General features: G+C 35.5%; 1 protein-coding gene across 1 annotated transcript in view; it reads left to right on the forward strand.

Annotated features, from left to right (window-relative positions):
* lrp1bb (low density lipoprotein receptor-related protein 1Bb) overlaps nt 1–19,816 on the forward strand; it is a 257,531-nt gene that overhangs the window by 103,400 nt on the left and 134,315 nt on the right. Inside the window, exons 4-8 of the mRNA XM_052566199.1 lie at nt 2,087–2,206; nt 6,945–7,073; nt 9,873–10,130; nt 11,285–11,447; nt 17,605–17,827. Coding sequence (XP_052422159.1) covers nt 2,087–2,206; nt 6,945–7,073; nt 9,873–10,130; nt 11,285–11,447; nt 17,605–17,827 — 893 coding nt within the window. The remainder of the gene's footprint in view (nt 1–2,086; nt 2,207–6,944; nt 7,074–9,872; nt 10,131–11,284; nt 11,448–17,604; nt 17,828–19,816) is intronic.

Consider the following 19,816-nt stretch of genomic DNA (forward strand, 5'->3'; position numbering starts at 1 on the left):
AAATCGTGTACATGGTTTATATATCGAGAGAACAAATTGTGCGGACGATTTAGGAAATCGAGGGAATGAAGTAGTATTTGCGTGGATGTTTTAGTACATTGAGGAAACAAATGAGAAAACGTGCCTACTTTTTAGTACATCAGGGGAACAAATTAGTAAATCGTGAGGTTGCGCTGTTTCTTCTTGATAGATGAGTTTTGTGTCATCTTCATTTGTTTCCTTGATCACTGTGTGCAGTATGTGTGTATGTACATGTGAGGCAGAGATTTCAAAATAAGGGCCTGTTGGGTAATGGGTGTGTCTCTTTTGGTGCTTATCAGTATCATTTGGAAAAAATCATTTAGTGCACCTTTAATTATAGCTATGTATTTACTTACTTAAACTTGTGAAAACTTCCAAGACTTGTTAAATTCACCCTAAAACACCAACGTGATCTCATGAGTATACGTGTGTATTTTTACGGTAAATGTGGTTCTACCACACGTACATTTACTTACGTTTTCATGCACATAAAAATGTACAACCTAGACGTATTTATAGCAGTAAAATGTACAAATACTTACGTGTTAGCAGCTAAAAAAACGTAAATAATCTAACGTTTACGGCACTGATATCGAACTCTCATTGGTTCTCACATAATTCGTCACAGATTGCGACATGTCGTGTTTCAGTTGATAGACATTTGAAATCAGTACTGCGCCAGTGCGCCTTCATGGAGAGAAGCAGATTCATAATTTCATGGATTAATAAATTAAATTCTGCTCTGTACCCTATAAAAACTATTACCTCCAGAGAGGACTGAGACTGGAACTCATTATCATTTGAACTACTTTTGGTACCACTTTTAATATTGTTTTGCAAAAAATAAATGATTAACGTTATGTTTGTTTCTCTGCTATTTGTTTATTTATAACAGTAACGTTGTGTAGTTTTAAGAAATGGTTATGGGTAGGTTTAGGGGTAGATTTAAGATTAACGTTAGTGGCTCAATTAAACATTTTAATGTTATATTTTTTACTAAAATTGTGTTTTATGTTTTATTCTTTTAAACTTCTGTATAAAATGGGTAGGTTTAGGTTCGGGTGAGGTATAGGGAACTTACATTTATCAAAAAAAAAAAAAAAAAAAAAAACGATAAAAAGGGAAAATACACATAAATATATAAAAAAAATAATCAGATACGCATTGAAAAGCAGCTTCATGAGCAAATTTATATGGATAACTTATATGGTCGTCTAAATATGTACGTTTTGACTGTGAGATCAGGCTGAAAACACAACATGCAAAATACCATTATATTTAAGGAGAAAAAAAAAATCGTTATCAGTGGTTTTTATGATCTTTAGGGTCTTTATGGGTTAGACTGCTTGTGTCATTGTTTAAAGAGCTTGTTTTGCATTTGTTTTCTGTACTTAATGCAACTGGAAAATAAAATGGCCTTCAAACTATTTTTTTCTTCTTCCCCTATGAGATGTAGTTCATTGGGATCATGAACCTTTCTGCATGTGGTACATTATAACTGTATTTTTGTTCCTCAGTGGCATTTTTGCAATAGTAATGGAAGATTCATATTCAGTTATTAGAAAAATGCATTGGATACCAATCAAAATGTTTGTTATGGGATGTCAAACAATCATGGAAAAAGCAGCACTTCCATTCTGTGCTTGCTAAATATGGTGTTCAGCAAAGGTTTACTGTGGAAACTATTAATGGAAAACCTAATAGCAGTTGTGCACAAGTCTTTTGTGGCAGGTTGATTGAGTTTTGAGGACCGAAGGCCAGGAAGAATTGCTAAAAGCTTCTGCAGGTTTCCAAACAAAACCTTTTTCTTTCCCCATAGAATTTTCAGCAGAAAGGTTAGGTATTTCTTCTAATTATACCTCTTTTTCCTTGTGTGGAGCACCTCTCTGATTCCACCCTCACGGAGTGCTATTGATCCCCGCCTCTGGCTCACAACTGTCAGTACGCTCTGGCACATCCTTGCGCTGATGGCAAGGAAGGGCTTTTAGAGGGAGTGAAATCAAAAAGCAATTTACATGTTTTTCCCTCTCTCAAACTCTTTCTCTCCCTCTCTCTCCTCCTACAGAACTCCTGTCAGCCTGTCACGAGCTGCATTGCCGCTATGGATGCATCATGACCAGAAACGGCACATTCTGCTTCTGTGCAGATGGATTCGAGGTGGGAGATGATGGGCGTAGCTGCAGAGGTAGGCACTCTCAGGGTCACACCAGGCATATCAGACAAATGATCAGCTTTGGGCGATGAGGGGGGAGAGGGGTGGCTGTCTGTCCCTAGGGTGTCTTTTCACACCCCTGTCCTGCTTTATTTGACACATGGCATTGACTTCAGAGGTCAAAGTGACTTCTCGGCCTGGTTTGGCCTAAATGAGACCCTCTGAATATAATGTCGAGGCTGGTTGTTTTACATGATGGTGAAATATAGCTGATCTATTGCCATGTTGTGACTAATTGTCTCAGTAGCAGAAATCAGAGGAAAGATTTACAGCAATGAATCTGTTCCAGTCAGGGAATGCAGTACACAGCGAGTTCTCTTGCCTTTTTAAGCATCAACAGCACAAATCCTATACTTTAGATTACAACCTGCAAAGAATTATGTACGTATACTGAATCTACAGTGTACGTTTCTGTAATTATAGTGTATCTATAAAAAACGCACATGTATGTATAAGGAAACAGTATGTTATGTTAGGGATAGTGTACATCCAGCCGGTTGTTCTCTTAGAATAAACCCAAACAGGGGTATCAGGACGCGGAGGGGTCTTGTATCAGCCTGAAGGTATTTATTCTAAGATAACAACCGGCTGGATGTACATTATCCCGCTTATAACACAGCTTCTTGCCACATAAATAAATAATTAGATGCAAAATATTTATTTGAGTTGAAATATTTGAACGCAAATCTTCTGTGAACACTGCAGTTGTGAGCAAGCATGAAATTCAAACTAGACGGACATTTAAGGGAAATGACACAGTCAAACCACTTATTACACAACATTTCACCACATAAATAATTAAGGTAATAAAATAATTTTTGTTTGTTAGTTCTCTTATAATCCATTACAGTGCACAAAACAATCATAGCAAAATGGCAGCAGCTGCGTTTGAATGAAACGAGAGAGCGAGTCTCTAGGATGACATAATTAAATAATTTTACATCATTTTTTTTTTTTATTGAGATTTAATATTTTATTAGCTAAACAAATGCAAAGCTTCCAACAAGAAAAACTGTTCCTAGCAAGAGTGCAACGCTGACTTCAGTTACCCGGATGAGCCTGTGTTATCAGCTTTTACCGGTTGTTACCGAGGGATAACATACCTCAGAATGTCACGACTGACCAGTCAGAATCAAGCATTCCACAGAGCCGTGTAATAAGTTTGGGTGATAATGGGGTAACAACCAGATATGCAACCTGCAAATAACAAAGTAAACTGAAGTTTCGGTGTAACTTTAATTATTATAGTGAGCCTATTTAGTTCCTCTGTGTTAGTATAATGGAATAATATGCAATGTTTGAGGAATAAAGGGGTAACACAATGTAAAACTACAGATAATTTATACTTTAAGGTATTTTGAAGCTAAGGGGTCCCTATTCTAATATTGTGTGGTATGTATGGTCTAAACAACAATCTTATGTCTGGGAGTAATTTAGAAAGATAATACTTTTTATAATTTTATATTTTATTATAGGCCTGGGTATTTTTTAACCATTCTATTATTAAATGACATATGATGGAGATTACTGAAAAACAAAACTAAAATAATCTAATTAAATGAGTTAATGATTTTCTGCTGAATTATATTTCATGATTCTACTTACCTTATGAAAGCTTATTTTTCAATCTCAGCTGAGTCACAGCAGCAACCTCCCAACACCACTATCACCAAATAACTTTACATGATAAACCATCAAGGTGTTCAATATAGATAAAAACATACTTATCCGCTTTCCAGCTGTTCGCAGAAACAATACACAATGCACCATTTGTATTTTAGTGGATGTATACTGTGATGTTTTTATAGTCAAAAGAGTAGAGGGTTTAATTTGGCAATAAAGGCAATTAAATTAAAACTAGTGCAATATTTTTTTTCTCAGTAATTACTGTACAAATATAAACTTGTTCTGTGTTTAGGTCCAACTTTTTCTCTCTTGTTCCAATCAGTTACAGGGTAAATACAACACTTGCAGCTTGTAAAAAAAAGCAAAGCAACTATTGTTTATTCAATTAAACCAAATTCTTTTGAAAAGCTTGTTCAAGAACACATTTAAGATTTTGTTCAATTTATTCATGTTTTTCACCCACTGACGAAACTGAACTATTACGGGGAAGTCGTGGCCTAATGGTTAGAGGGTTGGACTCCCAATCGAAGGGTTGTGAGTTCTAGTCTCGGGCCGGACGGAATTGTGGGTGGGGGTAGTGCATGAACAGTTCTCTCTCCACCTTCAATACCACGACTTAGGTGCCCTTGAGCAAGGCATCGAACCCCCAACTGCTCCCCGGGCGCCGTGGCATAAATGGCTGCCCACTGCTCCGGGTGTGTGCTCACAGTGTGTGTGTTCACTGCTCTGTGTGTGTGCATTTCGGATGGGTTAAATGCAGAGCACAAATTCTGAGTATGGGTCACCATACTTGGCTGAATGTCACTTCACTTTCACTTTCACTATTATGTCCAAACCATTAAGCCAATAAACACACAGTAATAAACACTGAAAGTTAAGATTAAACTGTTTATTATAGTAAACTGACAGGATTTTACCATCTTTGATTTTACCGGTTTGATCCACGTCCTCAATCACCATTTTGACTAGTTCAGTTCCCGGCTTTACCTCTCATCAGTCACCGCTCAATGTTGTTGGACATATTCGGACAAAACCCTCCAGTTAAAAAAGAACACATTCCAGTTAGTTTCAAAAAGCTTTCTCCTCTTCGCTTCCGGCTGTTTCCAGTAACAGTTCCTCTGCGTTCACATCAATCTCATGGTCTACACTCACTGATGCAAGTGCTGAAGAAGTCACATCAACACCTCTTCTTCATGAGACAGCTGAGGAAGTTTGGAATGAGCCTCAGAATATTCTACACCTGCACTGGTTTGGAAACAGCACTGCTGGCAACCGCAGAGCTCTCCTAAGGGTCGCGTGAAATTCCCGCCACATTGTTAGCTTCCCTCTCTTCAGGACATCTACACCAGGCGGTGTATGAGGAAAGCCCAGAGGATCATCAGTGACTCCAGCCGCCCATCCCACAGAGTGCTTTCTTTTCTGCTATCAGGAAGATGTCTCCACAGCATCCGATCCCACACAAGCCAACTGAGGGATAGCTTTTCCCCCAGGCTATCAGACTAATGAACAGTCAGAACTAATACACCCTACTGCAAAATCCTACAGCATAAACCTACAATATGGTATGCCACACACAGTACTTTAACTCCAACACAGTTCAATACTGGACTATACGTACACATTTCACTTAATACAATAATATATCTGCTACCACTGGATACCATCCAATGCATCTCCATAATAATTTGCATATCCAATTCATGTATGATCAGTTGCACCCTTGCAAATTTTGTGTACATTTGTCTACATAATGTTGAATGTGTACATACTGTGTCTAATGTGTATTATTAACTGTAAGTATGTACAAACTGTGTATAATGTGTACTGCTAACTGTAAGTATGTTTAATATTACACTGTGTGTACTGCGTATAGGTATGTGTATATTGTATTTGTTCATTGTCATCTGTTTAAATCTGTTTGTCTATATGTAAATTGTTTCTGCACTGTCTGAAGCACGCTCCAAAGAATTTTACTCACCAAGGCACATGTGCTGTGGTGATGTCTCAATAAAAGTGATTTGATTTGATCTGATCTTAAGCACCGCAGACACGGAATTCGTCGCACACACATCCGTTCGCGTTTGAACTTGCGAGACTCGCTGCATGCTACCTTTCACACCCTGCACATTCCTAACACATCATCGTCGGGTTACTGATTGCTAATATTAACCCAAATTGGGTCAAATCAAGTCAGCTTTCTAACCCAATAATCCCACATGAGCTTTTGGATTGAAACAATTACCATATATGATTTATTTAGTTAGTTAGTTAGTTTGTTTTGTTTATTTGTTAGGAAGATATGCAATACAGTAAAAAATAAATACGTACAATACATTGAAGCATTGTTATTTATACTAATTTTTATATTATTATTATTGAATTTTCACCAATCAATGATGCGGATATGGCATACAATTATATGTACTTACTTGTTTTTTAATACTGCTCCAAACTGTTAAACATCACATTAGAATTATATTAGACATGTTTTAATAAATATTGTATATAGAGTATATGCATTTTGGTTCAAGTTATTCTTTCTAAGAGAGATTTTAAAGTCTTAAAATTCTCAAAAATAGATGCATACTTATTTTGTTATAGATTTTGTGTGAAATAGGAAATAGCTTTTATTTATTTAAGGTCACAAAATCCCCATTACATACATATATATATATATATATATATATATATATATATATATATATATATATATATATATATATATATATATATATATATATATATTTGAAGGTTAAGTAACACTCCACCACATTGCCTTTTTTCCACTTGCTATATATTTGTTGGAAGAAGAAAGAATTTTTAGGCTCTATTTTATACCCTGATCGAAGAAGGTGTCTCCGGACATTCAATTAATAAAAAATCAGTAAATCACCAGTGGAACATTACACTTCAGTACAGCTTAAACAGGCAAAGCTCTAGAGACTGGTGCAAGGCAGGACTTGCCCGGAAATATGAGATGGCATAGGGAGAAGCCACCGAGAGGCCACATTAAGTGGATTTTATGTATTTGGGTCATGTTTGAGCACACCTAATTTGTCATAAATGACTTTTCCTCTGTGTACAGATCATGATGAATGCGCCATGTATGGGACATGCAGCCAGACCTGCATGAACACCTATGGGTCATATCGCTGCAGCTGTACAGATGGGTACAGCCTGCAGCCGAACAGACGATCCTGCATAGCCAAACACGGTAAGAGCATGATAAATTAATGACCGGGGATCTATAAGCTGCCTGAAATGTTGTCACGTCCTGATATTGTTCTTTCACAAGAGTGCACCGAGTTGAAACGAGGTGGATTATTACTCTGTGTGATATGAATGAAATTAACTTACAGCTGCTGCAGCACTGCCTTAAACTGGGAATTTTATGACCTTGAAAAACATGTTCTGTATGCTTGAGAAATATGCAATGCTTATTAGATGTTGGGTGTATCTGAAATGACTCGTATCTGAAAAAACTTAGTTCTGCTTAGTGATCACCACGCAGATGGGAGAGATTGGGCCTAGTTGTCTCAGAGGGCAGATGTCACATAAGATTTCACAAACTTTATATACATATATAATTTAATTTCTTACATATACCTCACAAAGTGACAACATGCCCCTTTACTAAGTCAATGCTTGTTTAAACTTCATTTAACTTATTTTATTATTCATCGAGTCATTAGCAATTCTACGTATGTATCAAAATTCTTTGCAGTTGTCAGGTTTGCCTTTTCCAAGTAGGCTTTCAGGGATCACGTATGAATCTAGAGTCTAGACTAAACCCGTTCAGCTGCTCATTCTCATAAGGACCTGAAAATTGAGGCAGTTTGCTTGGGATATTCTGCTACAAGTCCTTATATCAGTATTGGTGTGCCAATGGACAGAAATAATGGAGCTATTGGTGGAAGATAAGCCAGACATTGAGGATTAAGTGGAGGCTGAGTTTTATGAAGAGCAGGGCCTGAAGGACAGCTATTCTCTGTCTTTATCAGCCCATGACAATGATTACTTGGCTAATGGCACCTGCCAGTGAGAGTGTCTCTCCACCAGCCACAAATCCAATCAAGTTTATCATTAAATCGCCTGCTTTTGTAATAAGGGGGTTTTGTAGGGAAAACACTCACTACAATGCTTAATAGATTCTAATCGCTTTTGAAGATTGGTCATTTGTTTGTGCTCAGGTAATTGAAGTCGTTTTAATAAAAAAGTGTTATTGAGTCCCAAATGTTCAATAACTAGCTTTTTATTTAGCTGTGAGAATTATTATAAAATAAGGAGAAAATGTGCCGCATGTATTTGAATGGCTTAAAGTGTTAACAGTGGGAAACTATATAGATTACAGCAAACATACTCAGTACGTACAGTATATGAGTGGATCAGAGTGCATTGTCTATAAAGTATTGCTTTTTGGCTGCCTTTGAACACTTTTGTTCAGGTTTGCTGGTTTTGGATTGGCTGCTGAGTCTTAGCAAAATGTGCAAAAAAATAAAAAATAAAAACCTTTTGAAATTACATTTTAGTTACAGTTTACAGCACCATTCAAGGAGTAATTCACCCAAAATAAAAATTTGCTGACATTTTATTCACCCTCAGGCCAGTTAAGATGTAGCTGAGTTTGTATTTTCATCATTGCAGATCTGGAGAAATTTAGAATTATGTCACTTGCTCACCATTGTATTCTCTGCAGTGAATCCGAAAGTAATCCAATCCATTAATTGAGATCTTTTGAAGTAAAAATCTGCCTTTTTATAATAAACAAATAATTTATTAAGATCTAAAGAGTAGGATAAAATATGAGTCTTCTATCCATGATATTGCGTTCTCCATTGAGCTCTCATTCTGACACTGCAGAAGATCTATTTAAGCATCATTTCTATGTTTAAACATATAATTAATATTTTTTAAAGATTTACATCCATTTTTAATGATAAACGTTGTGGGAAATATCAGCTAAATGTTGTTAGAACTGACTGGGACTATATGGGAAATTATATACTGCAATCAATTTAAAAAAAAAATCAAATTTTTGGTGGCCTATAATGTAATTTGCAGTCCTATGATTTTTAGCGTTATAAACTTGTCCCTGCTTAAATTTATTATATTGAGTACACACAATTTACAAATAACATCTGTTACAGTGTGTGCTTGGTGTGATGGCTTCAAAAGATGCCTTGAGCAAAGCATTTTGTGACCTAAAAAGATGATGCGTTCTAGTATTTATATTGGTGTGGTGCACTGCAACTGGTTTGCATATGTGTTTTAAATTAAATGGAGATTACACCACTGTACGCTCAGTGGGAAATAGCTAGCAGGCAGCAGCGCACCTTGCTGCTGGATGCGGAATCTGTCCCGCGTTTAATCAATGTGACTGCTTTCCTATGAGGAATAAACTGAATATCATTACCCATAAACTTAACTGAACTCAGTGCTCACCCACATTAATATTAATTTAGCAGAAAGAGGTTGTTGCACTGGGATAACTATGGGGTTTCCATTAAATGTAAAAGCTCATGCATATAAATTTCAATGCATCATCTTTTCCCGGCCGTCTGACGGGGGCCAGCGGAGGATGACATAGCCATTAGAAAGGTGAATGTTAAATAAGACTCTTAAAAATAAATTCACTGCAAAATAATTTAAAATAAAGATCTGTGTTGGTTTATTTTACTTATATACTGTATATACAAACCTGAAAATAAAAAAGTATTCACAGCTTGAGACATTCACACACATATGCGCATATATACACATAAATTGCATTATACAATGTGAATATAATATCCACTTCCACTTATGAAATACATTGCAAAACTGAATAAGAAGAGAAATGTCCAGCTAACCGCTGTGTTCTGAAAATGGGTTTCTCTCCTAAGAGACATGCTTCTCAATTACCCATGCCCTCTGCGGAAGCCTGTATTATCCTATTCTACTGAAAGCATGGAATGCCAAGGAAATGCCTGGCCTCAAGCTGTCTTGACACTATTTTCCTATCCATCTATTCCAGAGACCGGTGAAAACCCTGCAGCACTGCTGATTGGAGGCTCGGATAATATTATAATCACAGCCCTAAACGGATCCCGCCTGCAAACCCTCAAACAACTGGACTCAAATGGAACTCATGGTTTGGATTTCAACCATAAAGAGGAATCAGTATGCTGGGTCACATCCTCAGAGTCCTCCGGACAACTCCGGTGTGCCAGGATGAGGAAAGCAAGTGGTTTCACTAAAGAACAGGAAGTAAAGACAGTCCAGAATCTCCACGGTATGATTCCGGTTTAACTCTCCTGCTACATTGAGAATGCAGTACGTTGAAAGAAAAACAAGATTTCTCTAAGAATTATCTAAACTACCCCAAAATTAAATAAATGTTTTGACAGTGTTATGAAATATGTCTGTAAAGTCCAAAGTAATTTAATTATTTAAAAAAAAATTAATAAACATCTGATAAACTTTGCTTAAAGTTGAAGTTAAAAGTTCAGTACATTTTCTCCTTTACTCATGAGACCTTATCTTCTCAGGCTGAACAAAACATTCAGTGTAACACTGAGTTCTGCTTGACTGCGTAGTGCTTATCAATGCAAGCTGTATGGAAGCTAACAGTGCTTATAATTTATTTACCGCTACAGGAAATGGTTTATTCACATTTGTATAGTTCATCCTACACTATGTATCCATTAAATATTCATTAAAAGATCCCAATCGAAAATGATCCATTACTCTTTTAATAATTAGCCTATTAGTTTTCAGTGTTGAATAAGAGAAAAAGAACATGCTCTCTTTCCAGGATATTGATCCAAAAATAGCCTCTAAAACAAGAATTTCTTTGACTTAACAAAGCATTTCAGTTCTAACATATTTCAAGTCTGGCACAGTGCATTAAGAGCCTCTAATGGCCCCCGAGTTTATGATCTTAAAAAAAGTAAATAAATTGTACTAATATGACTTAGTTTATTGGGCACTTTTTGTTTTTGTTCAATGGTAGGCTTTTTATATTTTTAGTTTAAAAAGTGAACTGTTTGTTTTAGTTATTTCTTAAATATTTCATGCCTGAAAAGTGTGTTTATCTTAAAGTGTGTTTATCATGCATGTTAATGCATTTAATTGCTTTTTTTTTCTTAATTCCATCTCAAATCCAGTTAAAATGGATTAATATTCTATTTAATACATCATATAAAGCAGCAATAACAACATTTAAAAATGAAATATTAATAAAAAAGTAAAGTAGCAATTATAATATGTAGATTAGGAAATTGTTTTCATGAATAAGGACTTTCATGAATATGATTGATTGATTAACACTTCATGGCAAGAATTCGCAATGACTTATGCGTGAACGCATGCCAATTAATGTTGTGTCACATCAATATACAGTATCATCTTGTTTCGTGTAAACTGACATGTTTTCCTTTGTTTCAGATGTTGATCAATTAGCCTTTGACTGGCTCACGGGAAACTTTTACTTCGTGGATCAAGCAAGCGACAGGATATTCGTTTGCAACCAGCATGGAGACACCTGTGTTACGGTGATAGACCTCGACCTTTTGAACCCTAAAGCAATCGCTCTGGATCCTCTAATGGGGTGAGCTGAAAATGCATGAAGCGAGATTTCATTTTTGACAAGGCCTTTGATAATCTGAATCCTCTCACATATATTGCAAGATTTTAGGCAAATATTTCTCTGAATGTGTCTTGTCTGTACTGTTCCCAGAGCTCAATATTTACTTTTCTTTTCGACACTGTCTGGTTGCATGATTGTGCTACAACTCCCACAGTCAGGAGTGCCATTAGTATTCCATGATTTATCCAGCATCCCACAGTCTCGAACGCCCTTGCAGAAATCTGCTTTACATGAGTTTTGTTTTGCTTTGACACCACAAAGCCGCAGTTGAAACAAGGGGGTGGCGGATCCCTCACGTCAGCACGGTGATTGTGGAAATGTTTCAGGAGAAATGAGTAAAAGAACACAAAGAGTCCTCAAAGGAGAGGAGGGCAGCATGATTATTCTAGTCATTAGCTGCTAAAAGGAGTGCCATGGTAATATTCCCGGCGAGCTTAGAATAGGAATTCAGGAGAGAGTTTGTCCCATTTATTCATGAGAGTGCAAGGACAGGCAGAGCACTCAGTTCCGGGTTTTTTAATGAGACGCATTTCGCCCAGTAAACCTAAATTGTAGCACCGGTGTTCAGCAGACTAAAGACTGCAAAGAGAGCCCAGGCCATCAATTTCGCTTCCGTTCTTCGGTGTGTGGTTGTCATGCTTTTGTTTTCGTGCTGTGGCTCTGACAAAAACGAAATCCTGACTGCCCTGAATGAAGGCGTGTTTAAAGGAAATGACAGCCATTTATCTCTTTGAGTCTAAAGGCTGTGTTCTTTCTCCTGTGATCATCAACAACCTCGCAGATGTTTCAAAATCTTTCAAGAGATTTTGAATGGAATGCACAGAGGACTGAATTCTCTAGTTGCATTGCTTTAATGTTTGGCATTTTAGTACTAAAGTATTTTTATTGCTGTCTGTACAGTATAAGGCAGAGGTGGTCCATTTGTACATATAGTATGAATGATAGAAATTGTAACACTCAATAAGGTCGCTGTCTTTTTGCTTTAAGGTAAAAGTAACTTTTTTTAAGGTAAAAAAAATGCCTTTTTGCTAATGCATCTCGATGCTCAATATGTCTGTAGGAATAAACGTCCATTTCACTCTAAACCAATTTTTTTCCATCTAAACCAGTTTTTAATATTACCTAATTTACATATTGTATCTGGTATGGATACATTATATCATTAAAAACCATGTGCCTTTGTGTACATATACATTCAGTGATATTAAAAATATATTTTATTTTTTTTACATTTAAGAAAATTAGCTTATTCATTAAATGAATGCATACACAAATGCAAATATATATATATATATATATATATATATATATATATATATATATATATATATATATATATATATATATATATATATATATATATATATATATCAATGTATCGAATGTACTAAAGAATATTAGAATATTATGTTCAGTGGTGGCCAAAATTATTAGAACACTAGATTTTTTGAAGCATCTGGAGACATTGCCACAGTTCTTCTGGATTTAATGTGTCTCAGTTGTTTCAGTTTCTTCACTTAATTCCAGACAGACTGGATGATGATGAGAAAAATATCTATGTGTGGAGCACTGGCTGTTTTCAGACTACTTGTGCAAACAAAAATCTCACTGGATCATTACAATTAATGGCAAAATGAATGCTTGGAAATATAAACTGATATATCCTACTGGCACACTACAGCAAAATATGGAAATAACTGACTTAAACCTTTTTTAGCTGGTGAAAATACTAGTGTTCTAATAATAATTTAACAATGGCCACCACTGTATGTATTATGGGCAAAGAAATATAAATTGGCTATGATAAAATTATCTTCGATTTGAAGCAGTAGTTGTGCAAACTGCACAAATAAAGTGAAAGCAAATGCTTCAGTCTTTTTTGGCCAAATGAAATGCTTGGCTAGATACAGTATTGCTTTGTTTTTCTAGCTTTCAACTCTGCAAAGCTCTCGGTGTGCAGTACAAATGCTGTAGGATATGGCTTTAGAAACATATGCTTCTGGTTTGGAGCTTTTCTCTTGGGCTCCCATATGTTTTCGGAAGATCCCCTTATTCACCTCACAGAGCCGACCTTAAGCAGAAAATCCGGTTTTGGAAAAATCTTGAAGTTGGCCCTTTTTAGCCTTATCAAACAAGCTCAACACTGTTCCTCCTCCGTTCACTGTGAACATGCCTTTTTGTGTCCATTTATGGCCTATGATGAGCATGTAATTGTACCAACTTAAACGCTTCTTTTATTTATTTTTTTTTTTTATGTGCCGTTGGTGCGTTTACATGAACATAACCCACGGGAATGGCTCTCTCACATTTGTACATGGCCTTCAGTGCATCCAGCCAGTTTCCTCCCGGGAATGTGGGAAAGGAGTACAGCGGTTTAAGCCTCCAGGCTTCAGCAAAGTGCTGTTTACTACATTACACTGCCGTTCTGCTTTTCCTGGTCCTCCTCCTGTAATTGGCGAGATGAGGTTGGAGCTGCATGTGTGTGAGGGAGGCTGATGGATCACAGGAGGTCTGTCAGCCTGGAGCGTTTGAGTGAAAACAAAAGAAATTGAGGCGGTTTGTGATAGTGGCTCAGCATGAGGTATAGTAGTTATGGAAAGAGTTCACAAAACGTTAAGTGTTTCGTTTGTGGTTCAGAAATAATTTTCCTTCCCTAATTTTTTTTTTCTTTTTGGTCTGATTTCTCGCCTGCTTTCCTGAAGGAGCCTCCGTCCTCTTACATGCTTCTAGAGAGGCTTTATATAAAATGTAGCTTTCTAATTTGAAACAAAAATCCCAGAGAGGGAATAAGACTTGGAAAACTTGGTTTAACCCCGCTTTTCAAAGTCTAACTTATTCCCCAAATCAATTCTAAAAAGCAGGCATTTTTTTAGTCAGCGGAGATTGGGAAACTAGAATTCTATTTGGAGCAAAATAATCCTGTTTGGTAATCTGTTTTAGTGAAAGAAAGGGGAGGCATTTTCTGTTCTGTATTCTCTTCAGTAATGAAATTCCCCTGCGGTCCGGGTTTGGGTTGGACCATTGTATCACCTTGCAGTGATTACTTAAAGTCAGGGTTGAAAGGTCTAAAGAAACAGATGAGATATATGACTGGGTCAGATTGGTTCCCATTGTGTTTTGTGGTTTGTCTGGGTTTACTGAGTAGCAGATAACCAAAAAAATAAAGTATTGTTGATGTATTATTCTGTGGTTATTGTTGTGTGGTATTAGAATGCAACATTCACTGCAATAATATCTTCTGGATCGCTGTCTCATCTGTTTGTATTATTAAAATCAGATGTAGAAAGTATATACACAGTACAGTGAACAATGGTGGAAAATGTTTGTTTGCCTCAAACACATACTCAGAGCAATATATGGCATAAAAACAAATTATAGATTTATTTTTTTAATTCATTTTGCTTTATTGTATTTGTTGTCATCTAATTTTGTAGTACTGTTCCTTGGTGTATTTTGTTGGAGATATTGCAGACCTGTTGAATGTGGCTGATAATAACGTTATCAATTAATATAATTTATTTTAATAATTCTTCATTCTAGATTTTGGTGAGGATTATATGTTCTCTTAATGTAGCAAGTTGCTAAATTGCTTGGCAACAATGTCTACAGTCAGCCTAACGGACTGTATTGTTCATTACTAACTTTGGCAGGAGAATATTTTGTTTTGATTAATGAAAGTACCTATTTTTTTATTAAATGATGACACATCACCATTCTCGCCTTGATTTGCTGAACATTAAAAATAATTAAACTATTGTTAAAAATCTTGTCTGTATTTAATTTAGAAATAACATCATTTGTTTACCAATAAAATTAAACAATGTAAAAATAAAACTATAACATACTTTTTTTTTTAAATATACTTAAATCAAGTTGACATGTAAATGTGTTCTTTACAGATTAAACTGCTTTATCATAGTGAGAATGGCCCAACCATCTCACAGATTACATATGGATGAGTGAATAATATCATGGATTGCTGTATGAAAGATTTTCTTCCATATAATGGCAGGAAAAAGACACTGAACTTGCAGATACCTTATCAGCTTTATTCTTATGTATGTCATTTATTTTGGTGTTAAAATCACATTCAGCAGCAATTGAATCTAATGGCAGTGGGTGGCTCAGAATGAGATGGATCCTCTTGCTAACAATATATAATACAATCATTTATTTAAACAAAACAAATATTATTTCAATTTAAAACCATCTATTTTAGTGTTTTTTTTAAAAAAATAGTTTATTCGGTAGCACTTTAGTTTAGGGACCAACTCTCACGATTTGCTGTTTGCTTATTAGCATGCTTATTACTAGCAAATTGGCTGTTTATTATGTACAAAGCACATATTGATGTCTTATTCCAGCGTTTCCCAATCGCAGTCCTCACGCCCCCCTGCATATTTGGTATATTTCTTTTATCACATACATCATTTGTTATATTCGATCATAAGTGCCCTGCGAAGTGGACATCACAGGATATTCCACCATGATTCCAGTTCAAAACGACTGTATATGTTTTATTCAAAGGGCCATTTAGAATTGTAGTTTAGAATTTAGATCCTTCAGAAATCACTCTAATATACTGATGTGCTGCTCAGCAAACATCTTTTCATCCTTTTCTTTTATCTTTTATAACATTCTAAATTCCTTTGATGCATCCTTGCTGAATAAGAGTAATAATTGCTTAAAGAACACCAAACTTTTGAACAGTGGTGTATATTATTCATATTATGTAATGTATTTATTCCTCACTTTTAAGTGGCTTGTTACTTTAGTGTTGCATATTTAAGATGGTATGTCAAAACAGTGAAGTTTGCCACATTGAAAATGTGCTTTCCAGTATTTGTACAATATGCATTAGACTGCGGGCAGTCCGAGGATGTGGCTGAGAGTATGTCTATCTGATTTTTAATCCTATTTGTACAAATTTGAACATAACGGAACAATGCAGTTATGTGTTTTTTTTTTTTTTTTTCTAGTATGAATTGTTTTTTTTTTAATGGAACAGTATGGTATCCATTTCTGTAATGAGGGCTGAACTGTTCCAAATTAGAAATAAATAAATAAATAAAACCTGGCTGAGAAACACAGAGCAAGTCAAACACACCAAAGTGTACTGGAACTTTGTATCTGATACAGGAGCCAATTAGTTTTTTTTGTTGGCAGGCAGAAGAAGCATCACTGATTCATGGTTCAATTATTTCTAACATTCAGAAAACAAAAGATATGAGGAGGGTCAAGAGGCAGAAGCCTTAGAGAGACATGCTTTTTACATCATTTACTAATATTCTAATCAGCTAAAAGTCTGACTAAACATTTAATGAGTTCTCCTACTTCAGTCCCCAAGGGACAAACGAAATGACTTACAAGAAAATGTTGATATTGCACTGCAAAGAATTCTGTATAACAACAGACTACAAGATGGATATCCCATGACAAAAAGCTCCTTATGGTTTAGGTTTTTTTGAATTTCCTTTATGTTTTATGTTTGCTTCTCTGGAGCAATTAAGCACTCGGGGACTGCTGCTGTGTGTGAATTCTTTCTGTGTTAGATTCCTAATTAAATTATGTGTTTGCAGTATCAGCCACTAGGTATCTGATGTTGTTAGAGCTTGAACTGGTAGGCTTTTTGTAGCTGTTTGTAGCCTGGTCATTTATTTTCATACACAAAGGGCAAACATATTTTTTTTTTTTTTTGAGCAGGGCTACTGTAATTGAAATACTTCAAAGGAGGATGGCGTCATTCGATAAATGCATTTATGTCACTAATGAGGTCTTGCTTTAATTGGCAACATGTTTTATGGGTGGAAACAAAAAGAAAGTCTTACAGGAACAGCCGGTGATGAAAAATTGTACTCATGAGATCTTGCTGTTTTATGTGTCACAGAAATGTGTACTTAGGAAAAGTATGTACTTTAGGAAATGTGTACTTTACTTTTCCAAATGTTGTTTCAAACCTGTATAGTGTACCGAATGCTTCATTGGTCACTTCTAGCTGTTGTCTTATGGAAAGATTTAATGGTGGTGGAATGCCATGAAAAATAAGCAAATAGGATATAAGTTACATTTTTTGGGTGACCTCAGTAAAAAAGACATTGCACTTCTTGATCACTTGCAGGATGCTCTTCTTCACTGACTATGGATATCAAGCAAAACTGGAACGCTGCAACATGGATGGCACCAACAGAACTCGACTCGTGGATTACAAGGTTGAGCGGCCGACTGCCGTGGCATTGGATCTGGTAAAAAAGTTGGTGTACTGGGCAGACGCATATCTGGATTACATTGAAATGGTGGATTACAATGGCAAAAACAGACACACTATCATCCAAGGATATCAAGTAAGTTATTTTTCTGTTTTTTGTCTCTGTTTTTTTGGAATTGGTTTGTCATTTTGCAGCTTCATACATTGCTGTTTAAAGATTTGGGGTTTAAGAATTTAGTTTGTTTTGCAAAGAAGTCTCTTATGGTCAACCACGCCATATTTATTTAAGCAAGAATAATGTGGTGCTCAAGAAACATTCATTGTTATAAGTGTTAAAAACACTTCTGCTGCATTATATTTTTGTGGAAATTTCTGTCACATTTGATCAATTTAGTTGCTTAGCAGCAGATGATCATAAAAGAGAGTTCTTCTTAAGGTTATCCTAGCCAAAAGGTGCAGTCACATTTACTGATGCTTGGCGAAATTTTGTTTGCAAAAATCCTGTCATTTCATTTTGAATAAGCAAAAAAGTTACCTATGTTGATTTCACGCATGTTCACATTGGTCATGCAGATTTGAAGGATTTGGACTTTCAAAACTGCTTGGTTTGAAAGTGACTTGTGCGTGACCTGCATCACTACACTATTGAAAATTGTCATTTTTGTCTGTGAAATCTTGCCAAAATTTAGCTTATTTAGCTAAATTTAGGTACCATTTTTTAATACACCAAAAAAATTGTTGTTTAAATTCTTGAGCTCTTAATAGACAAATTAATATGATATGCTTACTTACCAATGGTGATGTGAAGGGAAGTAAAGGGTTGTTTGTCTGTTGCAAGATTTAAATTCTTTCCTGATAGGAGGGGAAAGAAACCAACACAGTTGTACACAGATTGATTTCAAGTATTAATTGGTTATGGCATTTATACCCAGCAGCAACTGTATCTATGTGGTTTCATCTGCATTTTAATTGCTCGAGCTAGTTCTTGCATTAATTAGTTAAAATGAACACGGACTACTGAAACAGATTCACCATTTGAATATTTTACCTGAAGTGCACTTAAGAGGATGGTAATTATGGATCATTATTATTCAAAAGTAGACCTCAGCCAAGCCACCCAAAGATCTTCTCGTTGTTGGAAAGTGTAGAAGGCCACGTCCATTGAGCAATGGATGACTGTATGCAGGTAGGTGTGGGTTTGCTTGGTTTAATGGAGCTCTTAAATGTGAACTGCAACGTATTGGTGAGAGGATGCAAATTAAGGTGAGTTTCTGCGAGTCCTGAAAACGGCATCTACCCTTTTTCAACTTCATTGTTTTTCTAACAGGTTTCTTATTATGTGATGATTCCCCAATCTAATTAGGCACCCTTGCAGAACTTTTTGTTTTTTATTTAAAGCATGCTCTGTTCTTTGCTCACTTACTCTCCACTGCACTCAACTGTACTCAGTAATATATTTTACTAAATTGTTAGCTTGAATACAGTCGCTTTTGGCTCTGATAAATGCATACATTTAATTTAATTTAATTTAATTTAATTTAATTTAATTTAATTTAATTTAATTTAATTTAATTTAATTTAATTTAATTTGATTTGATTTGATTTGATTTAATTTAATTTAACGTTAGCCAATAACACGCTGACTTAAGTCACAGCCAACTTCTTCTTTTCTAGATTTTGGTCAAATGTATACAGGCTACTAAAGAAACAAACAAACAAACGAATCTCTCAACGCTTTAACGACATTAAAGTATTTTTAAGATATTTAATAACGTTTGCTGCATTGTAAAAAAAAAAAAAAAAAAAAAAAAAAAAAAAAAAAATTAGCCCTATTTCTTCCCGAAATAATGAAGGCTAAAATGCCTAGTCTAAAGCAAAATGTATACAAACATTCTAAAAACAGTTATTAGTTTCTCTCCAAAACAAATCTTCTAAAGTTTAGGCTATAAAAACATCAATCCAAAAACACATTAATTTTTCAAATTAAGGTGAAGCTGATGCCTACCTCCCTCATTCGGCATGAATCCATATGTATCTGGATACTAAAATATGATTTATTTATTATAATAGTGTTTGTAATTTCATTGACATAAAACATCCTTCACATGGACTTCTATCAGCACAG

This window comes from Carassius gibelio, chromosome B9, assembly GCF_023724105.1.
Source record: "Carassius gibelio isolate Cgi1373 ecotype wild population from Czech Republic chromosome B9, carGib1.2-hapl.c, whole genome shotgun sequence".
NCBI classification, from domain to species: domain Eukaryota; kingdom Metazoa; phylum Chordata; class Actinopteri; order Cypriniformes; family Cyprinidae; genus Carassius; species Carassius gibelio.